At 53.5% G+C, this 23,227-nt stretch overlaps 1 protein-coding gene across 1 annotated transcript in view; it reads right to left on the bottom strand.

Moving 5' to 3' along the window:
- Positions 1 to 565: 565 nt before the first annotated feature.
- The window catches only part of LOC142313185 (cilia- and flagella-associated protein 337-like), a 246,589-nt gene continuing 223,927 nt past the window's right edge, over positions 566 to 23,227 (bottom strand). Inside the window, exons 18-20 of the mRNA XM_075352170.1 lie at positions 3,890 to 3,975; positions 962 to 1,084; positions 566 to 670 (exon numbers count right to left, since the gene is read on the bottom strand). Of these exons, the coding sequence (XP_075208285.1) occupies positions 566 to 670; positions 962 to 1,084; positions 3,890 to 3,975 (314 nt within the window). The remainder of the gene's footprint in view (positions 671 to 961; positions 1,085 to 3,889; positions 3,976 to 23,227) is intronic.

Below are 23,227 nucleotides of genomic sequence, written 5' to 3'. Positions count from 1 at the left end.
TCCTCAGGGTTCAGCCCCATGTCCTCTACACTTACTGTTGGGTTTCCTCAGAGTTCAGTCCTAAACTACCAGTTCTTACTGTTGAGGGTTCCTCAGGTTTCTGTCCTAGGTCCCCTCCCCATACTGTTGGGCATTCCTCAGGGTTCAGCCCCATGTCCTCTACACTTACTGTTGGGTTTCCTCAGAGTTCAGTCCTAAACTACCAGTTCTTACTGTTGGGGGGGTTCCTCAGGTTTCTGTCCTAGGTCCCCTCCCATACTGTCGGGCGTTCCTCAGGGTTCAGCCCCATGTCCTCTCCACTTACTGTTGGGTTTCCTCAGAGTTCAGTCCTACCCCACCTCCTCTTACTGTTAAGGTTCCTCCGGGTATGCTTTGAGACCTGCAGAGGTCATTGTACAGGGGGGGAATGAGCTGTAACTTTACTTATGTCTTTTATGGGAGTGTTGTGGGCATGCTCTGTGACCTGTGCAGAGATCATTGTGCAGGGAGAGTAGATGAACTGTTCCCTTTAGTCCCTATAATGTGCCATCACAGGTGTTCTCTGATCACCGCCATGTTCTGGGGTTCAGGCTTCTTCTTTCTGTCCCTCTTGTGGTCCCCACAGGTTCGCCCACTCCATACTGTGAGTCCTTGTGGGCAGATTGTGGGGCAGCGATATGTCCGGGACTTCCTGAGTGATGAAGAAGGAGGATAGAGTCAGAAGAGCAGGATCACAGACTACTACCTCCAACAAATAGTCACCATCCCCTGACTGTGATGTGTGAGGCCTAAATTCTCCTTGACTTTAGCTCAGACCCCCATAACCAGGTCCGTGATTACAAACAGTCACCCGAAAGTGTGAAACGATGGTGACTGTGTGGGCTCGGGGGTTGTAGGGTCTGAGATTGCCTGAGCAGTCAGTGCCATCTCCATTAACAGACCCCCGGGCACCTCCTGCCCACCTCTCCAGCGCAGAACCTACCATCACAGGAAGGGCCTGGAATGGGGAGCACAGATATCCCATACGGTGGCATTTCTTCAGATTGATGAAAGGGCCGTGGAGTCGGCAGCCTGATCTGTTCATTCCATGTATTGTCGGATTGTCCTAAATTACACAAAAATTAGAGAGAGAATCTCATAGGAAGGATCTGTGTGTTGACTGCCACGGCCAAAGACCACTGACCACAGCCACTGACTAGTCCGTCATTATAAGAGGTGGTCCAGAGGGGTCAATGCATCAAAACATAAGTAATAAGACCCCAGTAATATACAACCACTGTCAGCGATACACATGCAGACCCCAGTAATACACAGCTACAGTCAGCAATACATGTGCAGACCCTGGTAATAAACTGCTACAGTCAGCGATACACATGCAGACCCCAGTAATACACAGCTACAGTCAACAGTACACATGCAGACCCCAGTAATACACAGCTACAGTCAGCAATACATGTGCAGACCCTGGTAATAAACTGCTACAGTCAGCGATACATGTGCAGACCCTGGTAATAAACTGCTATAGTCAGCGATACACATGCAGACCCCAGTAATACACAGCTACAGTCAACAGTACACATGCAGACCCCAGTAATACACAGCTACAGTCAGCAATACATGTGCAGACCCTGGTAATAAACTGCTACAGTCAGCGATACATGTGCAGACCCTGGTAATAAACTGCTATAGTCAGCGATACACATGCAGACCCCAGTAATACACAGCTACAGTCAGCAATACATGTGCAGACCCTGGTAATAAACTGCTACAGTCAGCGATACACATGTAGACCCCAGTAATACACAGCTACAGTCAGCAGTACACATGTAGACCCCAGTAATACACAGCTACAGTCAGCAGTACACATGTAGACCCCAGTAATACACAGCTACAGTCAGCAGTACACATGTAGACCCCAGTAATACACAGCTACAGTCAGCAATACATGTGCAGACCCTGGTAATAAACTGCTACAGTCAGTGATACACATGCAGACCCCAGTAATACACAGCTACAGTCAGCAATACATGTGCAGACCCTGGTAATAAACTGCTACAGTCAGTGATACACATGCAGACCCCAGTAATACACAGCTACAGTCAGCAATACATGTGCAGACCCTGGTAATAAACTGCTACAGTCAGTGATACACATGCAGACCCCAGTAATACACAGCTACAGTCAGCAGTACACATGTAGACCACAATCATACACAGCTACAGTCAGCAATACACATGGAGACCCTGGTAATACACACTGTTGTGATCCAGTGACCAAGGAGGATCATAAAAAGAGCAATAACTCGGAAACCCAGAAAATAACCAGAGTGGCTGGAACCTTAACGGACTGCAGACCTAATACTGACACACAACTAGAAGTAGCCGTGGGATGAGCCTACGATGACCTAGTCGTCTCGACACAGCCGGAGAACTAAATACTCTAACACAGAGAAATGTAGAAAAGCTAATCTGCCTCGGAGTAGTCCCCAAAGATATAGATAGCCCCCCAAATGTAAAGGCTATGGTGACATAGGAAAACACAATACGTAGCTAGAGAATAGATTCAGCAAAGATGAGGCCCAAACTATCTGCATAGGAAAAAATAGGAAAGGGCACTGACTGCAACCGTAAAAACCCTATTAAATACCAACATGCCTGACATGGAAAAATACTGAGCCTGAACAGGCTCTCCCCACTATATCAGTACTCTGGTGTTACTGGGATCCAAGAAACACATTGCTATAGAGCGGGGACTGAATATTGTACCAAGCATGACAAAACACAATACATAACAGAATGTGGAGCAAGGTACACAGATACTCCCAGCAGGGAATGATTCAACTTGACCAGGAACTCCACATAGGCAAAAATCACAAGAAAGTGAAAACCATAAGCAAAAGGTACAAGACCAACCTATCTGGGAGGAGTTCTGGTAGACACAGAGAACAGGGCTGGTTTCAGGAAGTCCTTAGAGCACAGGAAATACAATTGAGCTCCGGCAAGGATCAAAAGGAAGCTACAAAGTTATATAGGCCCAAACCAAATAGCCTGATAAGAAATCCTACTCAGCTGTCCAGTTCCCACTCAGCAAGTCAACTGCATTACGAGCACTGACCACAAGAGGGAGCCCCAAACTGGAATCTAATCCAAATGTATTCACAACAACACAGCTGCAGTCAGCGATATACATGCAGACCGTGGTAATACACAGCTACAGTCAGTGATACACATGCAGACCCTGATAATACACAGCTACAGTCAGGGATACACATGCAGACCCTGGTAATACACAGCTACAGTCAGGGATACACATGCAGACCCTGGTAATACACAGCTACAGTCAGCGATACACATGCAGACCATGATAATACACAGCTAGAGTAAGGGATACACATGCAGACCCTGGGAATACACAGCTACAGTCAGGGATACACATGCAGACCCTGGTAATACACAGCTACAGTCAGGGATACACATGCAGACCCTGGTAATACACAGCTACAGTCAGCGATACACATGCAGACCGTGGTAATACACAGCTAGAGTAAGGGATACACATGCAGACCCTGGGAATACACAGCTACAGTCAGGGATACACATGCAGACCCTGGTAATACACAGCTACAGTCAGGGATACACATGCAGACCGTGGTAATACACAGCTACAGTCAGTGATACACGTGCAGACCCTGGTAATACACAGCTACAGTCAGGGATACACATGCAGACCCTGGTAATACACAGCTATGGTCAGGGATACACATGCAGACCCTGGTAATACACAGCTACAGTCAGCGATACACATGCAGACCGTGGTAATACACAGCTAGAGTAAGGGATACACATGAAGACCGTGGTAATACACAGTTATTGTCAGAGATACATTTCTGGTTCTCAGACCCATCATTTACCTCATTTCTGGGGGTCCGCATATCTTCCAAAATGGGTGCTCCAATTTCTACACCAAAATCAGGACAATTTGAGATTACAGATGTATCTGTACAAAAAGAAACAAAAAGGTTCAGAGACAAGGTCGTCCGACCATGAACCCCACTGGAGTTCACCCCAGGGCAGTGGCCCACTTGTCAGTCCTCACTAATCTTCCTCAGTACGCATCAGTCATCATCATTGTTTTCAAATTACTGAGAAAGTATTCCATGAAGTCTATGGATGAAGCTGCAGGGCGGGGGTGGATGTGTGGGGGGGGGTTACATACTTTTTACCATATTAATATCTGTGGATGCAGATGAGGACAGAGAAGTTCCTGGAGGTGGATTTAGGGGGCACATACTTTTTCTCCATGGTCGGATTCTCACCTTATTTCCAGGTAGAAGGTTTGGATTTTGGCCGCACTGTTTCCATGAAGATGACTTCTGGCCGGACTCCTCCACTGTAGATGGTGCCACTGGTCGCTGTCAGTTTGGAGCTGAGGGCTCTGCTGGACACGGTCATGATGTGTCTCACCTGCTGCTGTAGGTGTCCCTGGCCGACCGCTGTCACCATTGTCTGGATTTCTCAGACATGTCACCTTCATGTGATGCCATCAGGAGGTGTGCGGATGACCCCAACATCCAGCTCTCCGAGATATTTGGAACCACCTCTTGCCGGGTTCCTCCATAACCAGTCTACAAGTGACAAGATGAACTGATGGAGGCGTTGGATGGTCACCGAATACTGAGGATGGAGGAGACGGGCGGTCACCGAATACTGAGGACGGAGGAGACGGTCGGTCACTGAATACAGAGGATGCAGGTGACGGGCGGTCACTGAATACTGAGGATGGAGGAGATGGGTGATCACTGAATACTGAGGACGGAGGAGACGGGTGGTCACTGAATACTGAGGACGAGGAGACGAGCGGTCACTGAATGCTGAGGATGGAGGAGACGGGTGATCACTGAATACTGAGGACGGAGGAGACAGGCGGTCACCAAATACTGAGGAGGGAGGAGACGAGTGGTCACTGAATACTGAGGATACGGGCGATCACTGAATACTGAGGACGGAGGAGACGGGCGGTCACCAAATACTGAGGAGGGAGGAGACGGGCGGTCACCGAATACTGAGGGCGGAGGAGACGGGCGGTCACTGAATACTGAGGAGAAGGGCAGTCACTGAATACTGAGGATGGAGGAGACGGGCGGTCACCAAATACTGAGGACGGAGGAGATGGACGGTCACTGAATACTGAGGATGGAGGAGACGGTTGGTCACTGAATACTGAGGACGGAGGAGACGGGTGGTCACTGAATACTGAGGACGGAGGAGACGGTTGGTCACTGAATACTGAGGATGGAGGAGACGGTTGGTCACTGAATACTGAGGACGGAGGAGACGGGTGGTCACTGAATACTGAGGACGGAGGAGACGGGTGGTCACTGAATACTGAGGACGGAGGAGACGGGTGGTCACTGACTACTGAGGACGGAGGAGACGGGTGGTCACTGAATACTGAGGACGGAGGAGACGGGTGGTCACTGAAAACTGAGGACGGAGGAGACGGGTGGTCACTGAATACTGAGGATGGAGGAGACGGACGGTCACTGAATACTGAGGATGGAGGTGAAGGGTGGTCACTGAATACTGAGGATGGAGGAGACGGGTGGTCACTGAATACTGAGAACGGAGGAGACGGGCTGTCACTGAATACTGAGGACGGAGGAGACGGGCGGTCACTGAATACTGAGGACGGAGGAGACGGGCGGTCACTGAATACTGAGGACGGAGGAGACGGGTGGTCACTGAATACTGAGGAAGGAGGAGACGGGTGGTCACTGAATACTGAGGACGGAGGAGACGGGTGGTCACTGAATACTGAGGACGGAGGAGACAGGTGGTCACTGAATACTGAGGACGGAGGAGACGGGTGGTCACTGAATACTGAGGACGGAGGAGACGGGCGGTCACCGAATACTGAGGATGGAGGAGACGGGCGGTCACTAAATACTGAGGACGGAGGAGACGGGTGGTCACTGAATACTGAGGATGGAGGAGACAGGTGGTCACTGAATACTGAGGATGGAGGAGACGGGTGGTCACTGAATACTGAGGATGGAGGAGACGGGTGGTCACTGGATACTGAGCACGGAGGAGACGGGTGGTCACTGAATACTGAGGACGGAGGAGACGGGTGGTCACTGAATACTGAGGACGGAGGAGACGAGCGGTCACTGAATACTGAGGAAGGAGGAGACGGGTGGTCACTGAATACTGAGGACGGAGGAGACGGGTGGTCACTGAATACTGAGGACGGAGGAGACGGGTGGTCACTGAATACTGAGCACGGAGGAGACGGGTGGTCACTGAATACTGAGGACGGAGGAGACGGGTGGTCACTGAATACTGAGCACGGAGGAGACAGGCAGTCACTGAATACTGAGGATGGAGGAGACGGGTGGTCACTGAATACTGAGGAAGGAGGAGACGGGCGGTCACTGAATACCGAGGACGGAGGAGACGGGTGGTCACTGAATACTGAGGACGGAGGAGACGGGTGGTCACTGAATACTGAGGACGGAGGAGACGGGTGGTCACTGAATACTGAGGACGGAGGAGACGGGCGGTCACTGAATACTGAGGACGGAGGAGACGGGTGGTCACTGAATACTGAGGATGGAGGAGACGGGTGGTCACTGAATACTGAGGACGGAGGAGACGGGTGGTCACTGAATACTGAGGACGGAGGAGACGGGCGGTCACTGAATACTGAGGACGGAGGAGACGGGTGGTCACTGAATACTGATGAGGGGATTCACATTTCTCTTTTCTTCAGACAATGTTCATTTCTTTAATTGATGAGAAGAATCTGTTAACTCTTCTATGTATAGAAGCTTTTTACTCTGCGGTATGTCTTCCACACCTGCCTAAGACCTTTGCACAGTAGTATATATATATATGATGACAGTCGCATAGGTGCGTACGAGCCATGGTCTTCTGGTCTGACCACAGCAGCCGCAGATCCTGCTGATGTCATCGTCTGGCCCAGATCCTCTCTCCACTAATTACAGCCTTGGGCTGAGCTCACCGGCGTCTGAAGGATGGAAGCCACATCCTCTTCATACTAACAGCCATGGGCAGGTCAGAGGTCCGCGCAGAAGAGACGGCAGATACCGACCCCGCACATGACTCCTCTGCCCATAGGTGTCTGGGGTGTGGTGATTTCTGGCCCCCGCACACTGCTCCTCTGCTCATAGGTGTCTGGGGTGTGGTGATTTCTGGGCCCCCGCACACTGCTCCTCTGCTCATAGGTGTCTGGGGTGTGGTGATTTCTGGCCCCCGCACACTGCTCCTCTGCTCATAGGTGTCTGGGGTGTGGTGATTTCTGGGCCCCCGCACATGACTCCTCTGCTCATAGGTGTCTGGGGTGTGGTGATTTCTGGCCCCCGCACATGACTCCTCTGCTCATAGGTGTCTGGGGTGTGGTGATTTCTGGGCCCCCGCACACTGCTCCTCTGCTCATAGGTGTCTGGGGTGTGGTGATTTCTGGGCCCCCGCACACTGCTCCTCTGCTCATAGGTGTCTGGGGTGTGGTGATTTCTGGGCCCCCGCACACTGCTCCTCTGCTCATAGGTGTCTGGGGTGTGGTGATTTCTGGGCCCCGCACACTGCTCCTCTGCCCATAGGTGTCTGGGGTGTGATGATTTCTGGGCCCCGCACACTGCTCCTCTGCTCATAGGTGTCTGGGGTGTGGTGATTTCTGAGCCCCCGCACACTGCTCCTCTGCTCATAGGTGTCTGGGGTGTGATGATTTCTGGCCCCCGCACACTGCTCCTCTGCTCATAGGTGTCTGGAGTGTGGTGATTTCTGGGCCCCGCACATGACTCCTCTGCCCATAGGTGTCTGGGGTGTGATGATTTCTGGCCCCCGCACACTGCTCCTCTGCTCATAGGTGTCTGGGGTGTGGTGATTTCTGGCCCCCGCACACTGCTCCTCTGCTCATAGGTGTCTGGGGTGTGATGATTTCTGGCCCCCGCACACTGCTCCTCTGCTCATAGGTGTCTGGGGTGTGGTGATTTCTGGGCCCCGCACACTGCTCCTCTGCTCATAGGTGTCTGGGGTGTGGTGATTTCTGGGCCCCGCACACTGCTCCTCTGCTCATAGGTGTCTGGGGTGTGGTGATTTCTGGGCCCCGCACACTGCTCCTCTGCTCATAGGTGTCTGGGGTGTGGTGATTTCTGGGCCCCGCACACTGCTCCTCTGCTCATAGGTGTCTGGGGTGTGATGATTTCTGGGCCCCCGCACACTGCTCCTCTGCTCATAGGTGTCTGGGGTGTGGTGATTTCTGGGCCCCGCACATGACTCCTCTGCTCATAGGTGTCTGGGGTGTGGTGATTTCTGGGCCCCCGCACACTGCTCCTCTGCTCATAGGTGTCTGGGGTGTGGTGATTTCTGGGCCCCGCACACTGCTCCTCTGCTCATAGGTGTCTGGGGTGTGGTGATTTCTGGCCCCCGCACACTGCTCCTCTGCTCATAGGTGTCTGGGGTGTGGTGATTTCTGGGCCCCCGCACACTGCTCCTCTGCTCATAGGTGTCTGGGGTGTGATGATTTCTGGACCCCGCACACTGCTCCTCTGCTCATAGGTGTCTGGGGTGTGGTGATTTCTGGGCCCCCGCACACTGCTCCTCTGCTCATAGGTGTCTGGGGTGTGGTGATTTCTGGGCCCCGCACACTGCTCCTCTGCTCATAGGTGTCTGGGGTGTGGTGATTTCTGGGCCCCGCACATGACTCCTCTGCTCATAGGTGTCTGGGGTGTGGTGATTTCTGGGCCCCGCACATGACTCCTCTGCTCATAGGTGTCTGGGGTGTGGTGATTTCTGGGCCCCGCACACTGCTCCTCTGCTCATAGGTGTCTGGGGTGTGGTGATTTCTGGCCCCCGCACACTGCTCCTCTGCTCATAGGTGTCTGGGGTGTGGTGATTTCTGGGCCCCCGCACACTGCTCCTCTGCTCATAGGTGTCTGGGGTGTGATGATTTCTGGCCCCCGCACATGACTCCTCTGCCCATAGGTGTCTGGGGTGTGATGATTTCTGGCCCCCGCACACTGCTCCTCTGCTCATAGGTGTCTGGGGTGTGATGATTTCTGGGCCCCCGCACACTGCTCCTCTGCTCATAGGTGTCTGGGGTGTGGTGATTTCTGGCCCCGCACATGACTCCTCTGCCCATAGGTGTCTGGGGTGTGATGATTTCTGGCCCCCGCACACTGCTCCTCTGCTCATAGGTGTCTGGGGTGTGATGATTTCTGGGCCCCCGCACACTGCTCCTCTGCTCATAGGTGTCTGGGGTGTGGTGATTTCTGGGCCCCCGCACACTGCTCCTCTGCCCATAGGTGTCTGGGGTGTGGTGATTTCTGGGCCCCGCACACTGCTCCTCTGCTCATAGGTGTCTGGGGTGTGGTGATTTCTGGCCCCCGCACATGACTCCTCTGCTCATAGGTGTCTGGGGTGTGGTGATTTCTGGGCCCCCGCACACTGCTCCTCTGCTCATAGGTGTCTGGGGTGTGGTGATTTCTGGCCCCCGCATACTGCTCCTCTACTCATAGGTGTCTGGGGTGTGGTGATTTCTGGCCCCCGCACACTGCTCCTCTGCTCATAGGTGTCTGGGGTGTGGTGATTTCTGGCCCCCGCATACTGCTCCTCTACTCATAGGTGTCTGGGGTGTGGTGATTTCTGGCCCCCGCACATGACTCCTTTGCTCATAGGTGTCTGGGGTGTGGTGATTTCTGGGCCCCGCACACTGCTCCTCTGCTCATAGGTGTCTGGGGTGTGGTGATTTCTGGGCCCCGCACACTGCTCCTCTGCTCATAGGTGTCTGGGGTGTGGTGATTTCTGGCCCCCGCACATGACTCCTCTGCTCATAGGTGTCTGGGGTGTGGTGATTTCTGGGCCCCCGCACACTGCTCCTCTGCTCATAGGTGTCTGGGGTGTGATGATTTCTGGCCCCCGCACATTGCTCCTCTGCTCATAGGTGTCTGGGGTGTGGTGATTTCTGGCCCCCGCACACTGCTCCTCTGCTCATAGGTGTCTGGGGTGTGGTGATTTCTGGCCCCCGCACACTGCTCCTCTGCTCATAGGTGTCTGGGGTGTGGTGATTTCTGGGCCCCCGCACACTGCTCCTCTGCTCATAGGTGTCTGGGGTGTGGTGATTTCTGGGCCCCGCACACTGCTCCTCTGCTCATAGGTGTCTGGGGTGTGGTGATTTCTGGGCCCCGCACACTGCTCCTCTGCTCATAGGTGTCTGGGGTGTGATGATTTCTGGCCCCCGCACACTGCTCCTCTACTCATAGGTGTCTGGGGTGTGGTGATTTCTGGCCCCCGCACACTGCTCCTCTGCTCATAGGTGTCTGGGGTGTGGTGATTTCTGGGCCCCGCACACTGCTCCTCTGCTCATAGGTGTCTGGGGTGTGATGATTTCTGGGCCCCGCACACTGCTCCTCTGCCCATAGGTGTCTGGGGTGTGGTGATTTCTGGGCCCCCGCACATGACTCCTCTGCTCATAGGTGTCTGGGGTGTGGTGATTTCTGGGCCCCCGGACACTGCTCCTCTGCTCATAGGTATCTGGGGTGTGGTGATTTCTGGGCCCCCGCACACTGCTCCTCTGCTCATAGGTGTCTGGGGTGTGGTGATTTCTGGACCCCGCACACTGCTCCTCTGCTCATAGGTGTCTGGGGTGTGGTGATTTCTGGCCCCCGCACACTGCTCCTCTGCTCATAGGTGTCTGGGGTGTGATGATTTCTGGGCCCCGCACACTGCTCCTCTGCTCATAGGTATCTGGGGTGTGGTGATTTCTGGGCCCCCGCACACTGCTCCTCTGCTCATAGGTGTCTGGGGTGTGGTGATTTCTGGACCCCGCACACTGCTCCTCTGCTCATAGGTGTCTGGGGTGTGGTGATTTCTGGCCCCCGCACACTGCTCCTCTGCCCATAGGTGTCTGGGGTGTGGTGATTTCTGGGCCCCGCACACTGCTCCTCTGCTCATAGGTGTCTGGGGTGTGATGATTTCTGGGCCCCCGAACACTGCTCCTCTGCTCATAGGTGTCTGGGGTGTGGTGATTTCTGGCCCCCGCACACTGCTCCTCTGCTCATAGGTGTCTGGGGTGTGGTGATTTCTGGGCCCCCGCACACTGCTCCTCTGCTCATAGGTGTCTGGGGTGTGGTGATTTCTGGGCCCCGCACATGACTCCTCTGCTCATAGGTGTCTGGGGTGTGATGATTTCTGGGCCCCCGCACATGACTCCTCTGCTCATAGGTGTCTGGGGTGTGGTGATTTCTGGGCCCCGCACATGACTCCTCTGCTCATAGGTGTCTGGGGTGTGGTGATTTCTGGCCCCCGCACACTGCTCCTCTGCTCATAGGTGTCTGGGGTGTGGTGATTTCTGGGCCCCGCACATGACTCCTCTGCTCATAGGTGTCTGGGGTGTGGTGATTTCTGGGCCCCGCACATGACTCCTCTGCTCATAGGTGTCTGGGGTGTGGTGATTTCTGGGCCCCGCACATGACTCCTCTGCTCATAGGTGTCTGGGGTGTGATGATTTCTGGCCCCCGCACACTGCTCCTCTGCTCATAGGTGTCTGGGGTGTGGTGATTTCTGGCCCCCGCACACTGCTCCTCTGCTCATAGGTGTCTGGGGTGTGGTGATTTCTGGCCCCCGCACACTGCTCCTCTGCTCATAGGTGTCTGGGGTGTGATGATTTCTGGGCCCCCGAACACTGCTCCTCTGCCCATAGGTGTCTGGGGTGTGATGATTTCTGGGCCCCCGCACATGACTCCTCTGCTCATAGGTGTCTGGGGTGTGGTGATTTCTGGGCCCCGCACATGACTCCTCTGCTCATAGGTGTCTGGGGTGTGATGATTTCTGGCCCCCGCACACTGCTCCTCTGCTCATAGGTGTCTGGGGTGTGGTGATTTCTGGGCCCCGCACATGACTCCTCTGCCCATAGGTGTCTGGGGTGTGATGATTTCTGGGCCCCCCGCACACTGCTCCTCTGCTCATAGGTGTCTGGGGTGTGGTGATTTCTGGGCCCCCGCACACTGCTCCTCTGCTCATAGGTGTCTGGGGTGTGGTGATTTCTGGCCCCCGCACACTGCTCCTCTGCTCATAGGTGTCTGGGGTGTGGTGATTTCTGGGCCCCCGCACATGACTCCTCTGCCCATAGGTGTCTGGGGTGTGATGATTTCTGGCCCCCGCACACTGCTCCTCTGCTCATAGGTGTCTGGGGTGTGGTGATTTCTGGGCCCCCGCACATGACTCCTCTGCCCATAGGTGTCTGGGGTGTGATGATTTCTGGGCCCCCGCACACTGCTCCTCTGCTCATAGGTGTCTGGGGTGGTGTGGTGATTTCTGAGCCCCGCACACTGCTCCTCTGCTCATAGGTGTCTGGGGTGTGGTGATTTCTGGGCCCCCGCACACTGCTCCTCTGCTCATAGGTGTCTGGGGTGTGATGATTTCTGGCCCCCGCACACTGCTCCTCTGCTCATAGGTGTCTGGGGTGTGGTGATTTCTGGGCCCCGCACATGACTCCTCTGCTCATAGGTGTCTGGGGTGTGGTGATTTCTGGCCCCCGCAGATGACTCCTCTGCTCATAGGTGTCTGGGGTGTGGTGATTTCTGGCCCCCGCACACTGCTCCTCTGCCCATAGGTGTCTGGGGTGTGGTGATTTCTGGGCCCCCGCACACTGCTCCTCTGCTCATAGGTGTCTGGGGTGTGATGATTTCTGGGCCTCCGCACACTGCTCCTCTGCTCATAGGTGTCTGGGGTGTGGTGATTTCTGGGCCCCGCACACTGCTCCTCTGCTCATAGGTGTCTGGGGTGTGATTATTTCTGGGCCCCGCACACTGCTCCTCTGCCCATAGGTGTCTGGGGTGTGATGATTTCTGGCCCCCGCACATGACTCCTCTGCTCATAGGTGTCTGGGGTGTGGTGATTTCTGGCCCCCGCACACTGCTCCTCTGCTCATAGGTGTCTGGGGTGTGGTGATTTCTGGGCCCCGCACATGACTCCTCTGCTCATAGGTGTCTGGGGTGTGATTATTTCTGGGCCCCGCACACTGCTCCTCTGCTCATAGGTGTCTGGGGTGTGGTGATTTCTGGCCCCGCACATGACTCCTCTACTCATAGGTGTCTGGGGTGTGGTGATTTCTGGCCCCCGCACACTGCTCCTCTGCTCATAGGTGTCTGGGGTGTGATGATTTCTGGGCCCCGCACACTGCTCCTCTGCCCATAGGTGTCTGGGGTGTGATGATTTCTGGCCCCCGCACATGACTCCTCTGCTCATAGGTGTCTGGGGTGTGATGATTTCTGGCCCCCGCACATGACTCCTCTGCTCATAGGTGTCTGGGGTGTGATGATTTCTGGCCCCCGCACATGACTCCTCTGCTCATAGGTGTCTGGGGTGTGGTGATTTCTGGCCCCCGCACACTGCTCCTCTGCTCATAGGTGTCTGGGGTGTGGTGATTTCTGGGCCCCGCACACTGCTCCTCTGCTCATAGGTGTCTGGGGTGTGGTGATTTCTGGGCCCCCGCACTCTGCTCCTCTGCTCATAGGTGTCTGGGGTGTGGTGATTTCTGGGCCCCGCACACTGCTCCTCTGCTCATAGGTGTCTGGGGTGTGATGATTTCTGGGCCCCCGCACACTGCTCCTCTGCCCACAGGTGTCTGGGGTGTGGTGATTTCTGGGCCCCCGCACACTGCTCCTCTGCTCATAGGTGTCTGGGGTGTGGTGATTTCTGGGCCCCCGCACACTGCTCCTCTGCTCATAGGTGTCTGGGGTGTGGTGATTTCTGGGCCCCCGCACACTGCTCCTCTGCCCATAGGTGTCTGGGGTGTGGTGATTTCTGGCCCCCGCACACTGCTCCTCTGCCCATAGGTGTCTGGGGTGTGATGATTTCTGGGCCCCGCACACTGCTCCTCTGCTCATAGGTGTCTGGGGTGTGGTGATTTCTGGGCCCCGCACACTGCTCCTCTGCTCATAGGTGTCTGGGGTGTGGTGATTTCTGGCCCCCGCACACTGCTCCTCTGCTCATAGGTGTCTGGGGTGTGGTGATTTCTGGGCCCCCGCACACTGCTCCTCTGCTCATAGGTGTCTGGGGTGTGGTGATTTCTGGCCCCCGCACACTGCTCCTCTGCTCATAGGTGTCTGGGGTGTGGTGATTTCTGGCCCCCGCACACTGCTCCTCTGCTCATAGGTGTCTGGGGTGTGGTGATTTCTGGGCCCCGCACATGACTCCTCTGCTCATAGGTGTCTGGGGTGTGGTGATTTCTGGGCCCCCGAACACTGCTCCTCTGCTCATAGGTGTCTGGGGTGTGGTGATTTCTGGGCCCCCGAACACTGCTCCTCTGCTCATAGGTGTCTGGGGTGTGGTGATTTCTGGGCCCCCGCACACTGCTCCTCTGCTCATAGGTGTCTGGGGTGTGGTGATTTCTGGCCCCCGCACACTGCTCCTCTGCTCATAGGTGTCTGGGGTGTGATGATTTCTGGGCCCCGCACACTGCTCCTCTGCTCATAGGTGTCTGGGGTGTGGTGATTTCTGGGCCCCGCACACTGCTCCTCTGCTCATAGGTGTCTGGGGTGTGGTGATTTCTGGGCCCCGCACACTGCTCCTCTGCTCATAGGTGTCTGGGGTGTGGTGATTTCTGGGCCCCCGCACATGACTCCTCTGCTCATAGGTGTCTGGGGTGTGGTGATTTCTGGGCCCCGCACATGACTCCTCTGCCCATAGGTGTCTGGGGTGTGGTGATTTCTGGGCCCCGCACACTGCTCCTCTGCTCATAGGTGTCTGGGGTGTGGTGATTTCTGGCCCCCGCACATGACTCCTCTGCTCATAGGTGTCTGGGGTGTGGTGATTTCTGGCCCCCGCACATGACTCCTCTGCCCATAGGTGTCTGGGGTGTGGTGATTTCTGGGCCCGCACACTGCTCCTCTGCTCATAGGTGTCTGGGGTGTGGTGATTTCTGGCCCCCGCACACTGCTCCTCTGCTCATAGGTGTCTGGGGTGTGGTGATTTCTGGCCCCCGCACACTGCTCCTCTGCTCATAGGTGTCTGGGGTGTGGTGATTTCTGGGCCCCGCACACTGCTCCTCTGCCCATAGGTGTCTGGGGTGTGGTGATTTCTGGGCCCCCGCACATGACTCCTCTGCTCATAGGTGTCTGGGGTGTGGTGATTTCTGGGCCCCGCACATGACTCCTCTGCCCATAGGTGTCTGGGGTGTGGTGATTTCTGGGCCCCGCACACTGCTCCTCTGCTCATAGGTGTCTGGGGTGTGGTGATTTCTGGCCCCCGCACACTGCTCCTCTGCTCATAGGTGTCTGGGGTGTGGTGATTTCTGGGCCCCGCACACTGCTCCTCTGCTCATAGGTGTCTGGGGTGTGGTGATTTCTGGGCCCCGCACACTGCTCCTCTGCTCATAGGTGTCTGGGGTGTGGTGATTTCTGGCCCCCGCACACTGCTCCTCTGCTCATAGGTGTCTGGGGTGTGGTGATTTCTGGGCCCCGCACACTGCTCCTCTGCTCATAGGTGTCTGGGGTGTGGTGATTTCTGGCCCCCGCACACTGCTCCTCTGCTCATAGGTGTCTGGGGTGTGGTGATTTCTGGGCCCCGCACACTGCTCCTCTGCTCATAGGTGTCTGGGGTGTGGTGATTTCTGGGCCCCCGCACACTGCTCCTCTGCTCATATGTGTCGCCAGGGGTTAAGGAGATACCCAGAACCGGGCCAAGGGGTCGCTTCTGGAAAGGGGATCACGGTGTCGTGACCCGGTCCGTGCTCCCTGGTTCCACAATAAAAAGGGGGGTTATGTTCGTGACGCCACCCGTGGAATGTGATCAGAGATGACTACCGCTGCTGCAGAACCTCCGGGGTGATGGAAGGCAGCTTGAGATGGGACGGCTCCCCACGGGTAGAGCCTTTTCCCCGGGGCAGTATGTTAGTCTATGGGGGGAGTGCAGGACACGAGCACAATAAACAGGCAGACTCACGGTTTTGCAGTTTCTTTGTCTTTTACTGATGATGGTATTCAGCAGAGTACTGTCCACGGAGTCTGTGAGGGGTTCAGGGTTTCTCCCACCCAGCCGGGCCGTTTTGGCTTCCTTGTCTGCACTGTGTGTCTGTGGCCCTGCTGATGTGTGAACTATGCAGCCGGCTCTGCTTCTGCTCTGCTCCTAGGTACCGACCTGACAGGCAACTCGAGTCCTTACTTGTATGTTCCTGAACTCTGCGTTTGTTGCTTGTGTCTGTGGTACAGATAGAGAATGGGGAATCCTCACTTCTCTGGTGTTCACTGTGCAGCATGTAACCTGCAGTCTCGGATCCAGCATCCGTTCTGTGTGCTCCACTGGGGATGAGCCCTGCAATGCTCTGTCTCCCAGGAATGTTCCTTTGTGTACGCTTTCTCCTTTCCTCAGACCCTCAGCTAGGCCTGGAATTGGTCAGTGGATCCTGAGGTGAGCTAAAGCCAGCTTCCAACCTCCAGAGATCCTGTCTCCTCAGTGCTCTGCACTGAACTTCCAAACTGAAACTACTTCTGACCATTTCCTCCCCCCCACCAGAATATACAGGGAAGCAGCTTGGTCTCCCCCTTCTGGCCAGGAGGTCTTGGTGTTGTGTGTGGGGAGTTAACCCTTTGTGTTGTTACTGTGGCAACCCTGGGGTGCCACATTCCCCCTTAGTGAAGAACAGTACTCCGGGACTGTGAAACAAACAAACAAGTTATCACAACAATTATATATATACAGAGTCTCAAAAGGAAAAAATACGAAAACCTTAAAGCTCAAAAAGAGTCCAAAATGTTCAAAAATATATAAGTGTTCATACAGTATAGTCTCTGTAGGTACTGGGCTTTTGGTCTTAACGTTGCAATTAAATAAACATTTCAATCAACAAACACTTCTTAAAGGTGTCTCTACTCTGGTCGTAAGTGCAGTAGACCTCACGGCCCTCGGGCCACCAACAATGTGATCAAGTTGTAACTCTCCGTGCTGCCACCTTACACCACTCTTCTCTCACCTTTTCTGTACACTAAACTGTTACGGTTTTTCATATAAACATTATAACATATGTACATTTTATATGCAATTTCACATTAGTCCTTATATCTTGCTGGTATCTGACCCTGAGTACTACGCTGTGATCTGCGTACTGCTGTTGTACTGGGTGTACTTAGCATAATGGTGTGGGTGGAAGTGTACCTATTTGGTGTTACTGGTACTTGTGAGGATGGTGTACTGACTGTAGGACTGGCAAGCTCACTGGGACCAGGAATCTGTTCTTCCTCTACGGTTTCAACTTCCAGTTCTTCATGTCTTGGGACTTCTTGTGGTATGGATTCTGATGTTGGTTCCGCCACTTGAGGGAAGGCGATCATTGGGACTACTACTGCTCCATAGTAATTTGGCCATGTTTTTGGAAAATCTCCTAAGACTGTATGGAATACATCTTCTTCCTTCTTGACAGGTTGTACCTGTATGGGTAAGGTGACTTCTGGTGTCTTCAGGGTTTCAGGACACGGTTTGAGTTGATCTCTTGACACGACAGCTGATGTCCTTCCTTCATCCTTACTGATTAGACACACTTTGGGATTATCCATACTGGATGGTAAGACTGTATATGGGGTGGTTTCCCATTGATTATCCAATTTGTTTGTGCGCCGTTTCCTCTTGAGAACTTGGTCACCAGGTTGCAATGGGGTTGCTAGAGCATGCTGGTTGAAGTTTCTCTCTTGTCTTCCCCTAGCTTGTTGGAGACTTTTCTCTACGCACTCTTGTACTTGGCGATACTGTTGCTGACGTAGGGTATCCCAATTGGATTCTTGAACTTCCGCATCTGGCTTCAGAATTCCCATATCTAAATCAATTGGCAGTTTACCGGGCCTTGCACGCATGAGGTAAGCGGGGGTGCAGTTTGTAGAACTCACCGGGACATGATTGTACAAGTCCACCAAGTCTGGCAATTTCTCTGGCCATTGATTTCTTTCTGACTCTGGTAAGGTCTTCAACAGGTCAATCACAATATGGTTCATCTTCTCACATAAGCCATTTGTTTGGGGATGGTATGCTGTTGTGCGGATCTTTTTACAGCCATACATGTTGCAGAATTCTTGGAAGATCTGTGATTCAAAAGCTGGACCTTGATCTGCAAGGACTTGTTCTGGGTAACCATGGGGTCTGCAAAAGTACGTTTGGAATGCTTTAGCTGCTGTTCTAGCTGTAAGGTCTTTCACGGGTACCACCACTAAGAAGCGTGAGTAATGGTCCACGATGGTTAAGGCATAGACATAGCCGGACCGGCTTGGTGACAACTTGACGTGGTCTAATGCGACTAGCTCGAGTGGTTGCTTGGTTACTATGGACTGGAGTGGAGCTCTCTGGTTCTGTTGATCCTTTCTTCTGAGGTTGCACGGTCCGCATTTTCTACACCAATCTTCAATTGATTTTCTCATGCCAACCCAGTAGAATCTTTCTCTTAAGAGCACTTCCAACTTTTTCCAACCAAAATGACCAGCACCGTTGTGGTAAGCTTCCAGAACCATCTTGACATCTCTCTTGGGCACGATGATCTGCCAGACCAACTCATGTGTTTTTGGATTGGTGTGCCTTCTACAGAGCTTCCCTTGGTACAGGAACAATTTACCTCTCTCCTTCCAGAGATGTTGCGTCTCAGCTGGGGCATTCTGATTAGGGTAAGCACCTTGTTGTGTAAGCAGTTCTTTCACTAGCTTCACAGCTGGATCGCTGTCTTGTGTGTCAGCCCATCCGTGGTGTGCTAATGGGTTGAGAGTTGCCTGCTGTTGTTTTTGGTAGACACTCGGTTGATACTGTCCCACCTTAGGACGGTGAAAGGCCGGCAGCTCAATTTCTTCCAGACCCTCCGGTTCCTCTTCCACGTTCCCCGAGTGTGGCATCCGGGATAAGGCATCTGCATTCCCATTCTTGTGGCCTGCCCTGTACTTGATGACAAAGTTGTAGTTTGACAGTCGGGCTATCCACCGCTGTTCCAGTGCACCTAGTTTTGCAGAGTCCAGGTGGGTCAACGGATTGTTGTCAGTAAAGATGGTAAATTCTGCAGCTGCCAGGTAGTGTTTGAAACGCTCTGTTACAGCCCAAACTACTGCCAGTAGTTCTAACTTGAAGGAGCTGTAATTCTCTGGGTTTCTTTCTGTAGGCCGGAGCTTCCTGCTTGCAAAGGCAATAACTTTCTCCTTGCCTTCCTGCCTTTGAGACAATACTGCTCCCAGTCCTACGTTGCTGGCATCCGTGTACAAAATGAAGGGTTGATGGTAATCTGGATATGCCAGGATCTCTTCTCCTGTCAGTGCCCACTTCAACTTCTTAAAGGACTCTTCTCTCTCATCACTCCACTGGAAAGGAGGATTTCGGGCTGCAGACTTCTTTGATTGTCCTACCAGGATGTCTTGTAGGGGAGCTGCTAGCTTCGTGAACCCTTTTATAAATCTTCTATAGTAGCCCACCAGTCCCAGGAATTGCCTCACCTCTTTCACGCTGATGGGTCTCGGCCAATCTCTTATCACGGTAACTTTTTCAGGATCTGGTGCTACCCCTTCTGAGCTCACGACATGTCCCAGGTACTGTACCCTTGGCTTTAGAAGGTGACACTTGGATGGCTTGATTTTCATGCCGTATCCGGATAAGGCTTCAAACACTTCTGCCAGGTCTTGTAGATGCTGTTCATAGGTCTTGGAGTAGACTATGACGTCATCCAGGTACAGGAGGACAGTTTCAAAGTTCTTATGTCCTAGGCAGCACTCCATCAGTCGCTGGAAGGTTCCAGGTGCGTTGCAGAGTCCAAACGGCATACAATTGAACTCACAGAGGCCCATCGGCGTGGTGAATGCTGTCTTCTCCTTGTCAGCCTCTGCCACAGGAACTTGCCAATACCCACTAGTCAGATCTAGGGTGGAAAAGTAAGTAGCGGATTTTAATGCAGCCAATGACTCTTCTATCCTAGGTAATGGGTAGGCATCCTTGTGTGTAATGCGGTTGATCTTTCGGTAGTCTACACACATCCTCATGGTCCCATCTTTTTTTCTAACTAGCACTAGTGGGGCTGCCCAGGGGCTACAGCTGTCTCTTATTACCCCTGCTTCTTTCATTTCTTTGAGCATGTCTTTGGCGCATTGGTAGTGAGCCGGTGGTACTGGTCTATACCTCTCCTTTATGGGTGGATGGTTACCTGTGGGTATAGTGTGCTCTACCCCTTTGATCTGCCCAAAGTCTAATGGGTGTTTGCTGAATATTTGTTCATATTCTTTCACTACCCTGTATACTCCATGCTTTTGATGGGAGGGTGTAGAATCGGTGCCTACATGTAGCTTTTGGCACCAATCCTCCAGCTTTCCCTCTAAGCCATTGTCTTCCGCCTGACTTGACGGCTTCAAGGGCTCAACGGTGGTGATGGCGTTGTTATCAACCGTATATAGCTTAGCCATGGTAGCATACTTTGGTAGGGTGACCTCATCTTCCCCACAATTTAGAAGGCGTATTGGCACTCTTCCCCTGTGTACCTCAACTATTCCTCTGGCCGTCAGTACAGTGGGCCTACTGTCTGAGTACACGGGTTCTACCAGGGCCTGATAGTCTCGCCCTCTGATGCCTATTGCGGCTCTACACCAGACCAGCATTTCTGTTTTGGGAGGAATTACAATAGGTATTGGGTCACTTACCCTTGCACTGCCAATTTCACCTCCTGACATTTCTACCTGCTGCTTCAGCATCAAGGCTTTAATTTCCTTCTGCAGGAGTCTCTGTTGCCCAGGTTTGGCAGTTTCGACGATCTGCTGCAAGACAGTAATTACCTCTGCAAAACAATTTTCAATTACATTCATTCCTAGCAGCATAGTTGGTTCACGTTCTCGTCGGTCAACATCAACAATGATAATACCCTGATTCTGCAATTCTACTCTCCCAATCTTAATGGTCATTTCTCTGAAACCAACCTGTGGTACTAATTCACCATTGCTAGCCCATATATTCAATGCAACATTAGATGGACCACTGCTAACGTCTGAATCAGCCCAGTACCTCTTATAAAGGACATGCGGAATTGATGTTATTTGGGAACCAGTGTCCAGCAAGGCGTTGAGCGGAATGCCATCCAGCACGATGGGGATGACTGGACGTCCTCCCACATACTTGTCGTGCCAGGGTGAAGGACCTTGAGAGTTCATTCCTGAGGAGCGGCCCGCCTCCCCAGGGGATCCCCATTTAAAGCACATTCAGGGGCAAAGTGACCTGGCTCATTGCAACGGCGGCAAATGGGCTGTCCATCCGGCTGGTAGCGGTCGCTGGGTCGTCCTCTCGTCGCTTGGTATCTCCTAGGCCTCATCCATGGGACATCCTCCTTGCTGGTCGCCAGCTCAATCTTGGGTGCAGACTTGGATCCACGCAGCTCCTGGACGATTCTAGCCATGGAAGCAACAGTGTCTGTAAGGGCTTCAAGCTTTTGATGGAGAGCCTCATTAGTGATCGGCTCCAGGTGGTTAGCAGCAGCCGCTGACATGGCCGATGTCACCGGCACTACTGGCTGCTGGGGTGCCACTGTAAGGTGTTGAACAGAGTCTATATCCTGCGGCTCCTCCACCTGCTGGAGGCGGATGGCTCTATCCTTTAGCTGGGCAAATGTTAGTCCTGGATCCTGGATCACCATCATGCTGAGTTGTCCCCGGTGGGAAGGGGATGAGAGTCCATCCAGGAATTGGTCTATCAGCAGCTTATCTGCTCCAGGGGCTAAGGCAGGTTCTGCTAATTTAAGTGCTCTGAGCGCCTCCTGTAAGTTTAAGGCAAAGTCTCTTGCGCTCTCGCTAGGTTTTTGCTTGCATCCAAAGAACCTCATTTTAGCCCGGCTGCCAGCAGTGGATTCAAAAGCTGCTTTTAGTCCAGCTATTATATGCTCTACAGTGTCCTTTGCATCGTCCGGCCAGGATGTAGCCTCCCGCTGGGCATTGCCAGTTAACTGTCCCATAAGCATACCAACACGCTGAGCTTCTGTCAGGGGGTACATGCTGTAGTAGATTTTTAGCTTTCCGATAAAGTCATTAAGTGTGTTGGGCTCACCTGAGTACTGCGGCAGCCACACTGCACCCGGGGTGTACGGCATCAGGAACGGCATGATAGGTGCCGCTGCACCGCCGGGTACAACAGCGTCTCCCTGCTGCGACATCTTTGCGCCCCCTTAGTTAATTTCACCAGTCTTCTTGACAGCAAGCCTGGGACACTTTTCTGCGTTTTCATTCGGGTCGCAGCACCGAGCGCACCTCCTCTGCAAGCGGTGGGCGGAGTCTTAGTTTAGGCGCGATGTTTTCCCGCGCGTAGCAGGTAATGGCGTGATTAAAGATGGCGCCTGGAAAATTTTACCAATTATGTTTTTGGATTTTTCCAGGTATCTTTGCAAAGTTTAAAGTCCGTTCTTTGTTGCAACAATTCACAGTGCAAGTCTTTTATGCGATGCAATAAGTCTTTACAGGCGCACGTCACCCGGGTTGCAGCCGGGTCCAGTCCGCATCCTGTTCGTGACGCCAAAGTTGTGTCGCCAGGGGTTAAGGGGATACCCAGAACCGGGCCAAGGGGTTGCTTCTGGAAAGGGGATCACGGTGTCGTGACCCGGTCTGTGCTCCCTGGTTCCACAATAGAAAGGGGGGTTATGTTCGTGACGCCACCCGTGGAATGTGATCAGAGATGACCACCGCTGCTGCAGAACCTCCGGGGTGATGGAAGGCAGCTTGAGATGGGACGGCTCCCCACGGGTAGAGCCTTTTCCCCGGGGCAGTATGTTAGTCTATGGGGGGAGTGTAGGACACGAGCACAATAAACAGGCAGACTCACGGTTTTGCAGTTTCTTTGTCCTTTACTGATGATGGTATTCAGCAGAGTACTGTCCACGGAGTCTGTGAGGGGTTCAGGGTTTCTCCCACCCAGCCGGGCCGTTTTGGCTTCCTTGTCTGCACTGTGTGTCTGTGGCCCTGCTGATGTGTGAACTATGCAGCCGGCTCTGCTTCTGCTCTGCTCCTAGGTACCGACCTGACAGGCAACTCGAGTCCTTCCTAGTATGTTCCTGAACTCTGCGCTTGTTGCTTGTGTCTGTGGTACAGATAGAGAATGGGGAATCCTCACTTCTCTGGTGTTCACTGTGCAGCATGTAACCTGCAGTCTCGGATCCAGCATCCGTTCTGTGTGCTCCACTGGGATAATCTCAGCAATGCTCTGTCTCCCAGGAATGTTCTCTGTGTACGCTTTCTCCTTTCCTCAGA

The sequence above is a fragment of the Anomaloglossus baeobatrachus genome, chromosome 5 (assembly GCF_048569485.1).
Source record: "Anomaloglossus baeobatrachus isolate aAnoBae1 chromosome 5, aAnoBae1.hap1, whole genome shotgun sequence".
NCBI lineage: Eukaryota > Metazoa > Chordata > Amphibia > Anura > Aromobatidae > Anomaloglossus > Anomaloglossus baeobatrachus.
The sequence above is the reverse complement of the archived record's forward strand: the minus strand, read 5'-3'. Positions and strand labels throughout refer to the sequence as shown.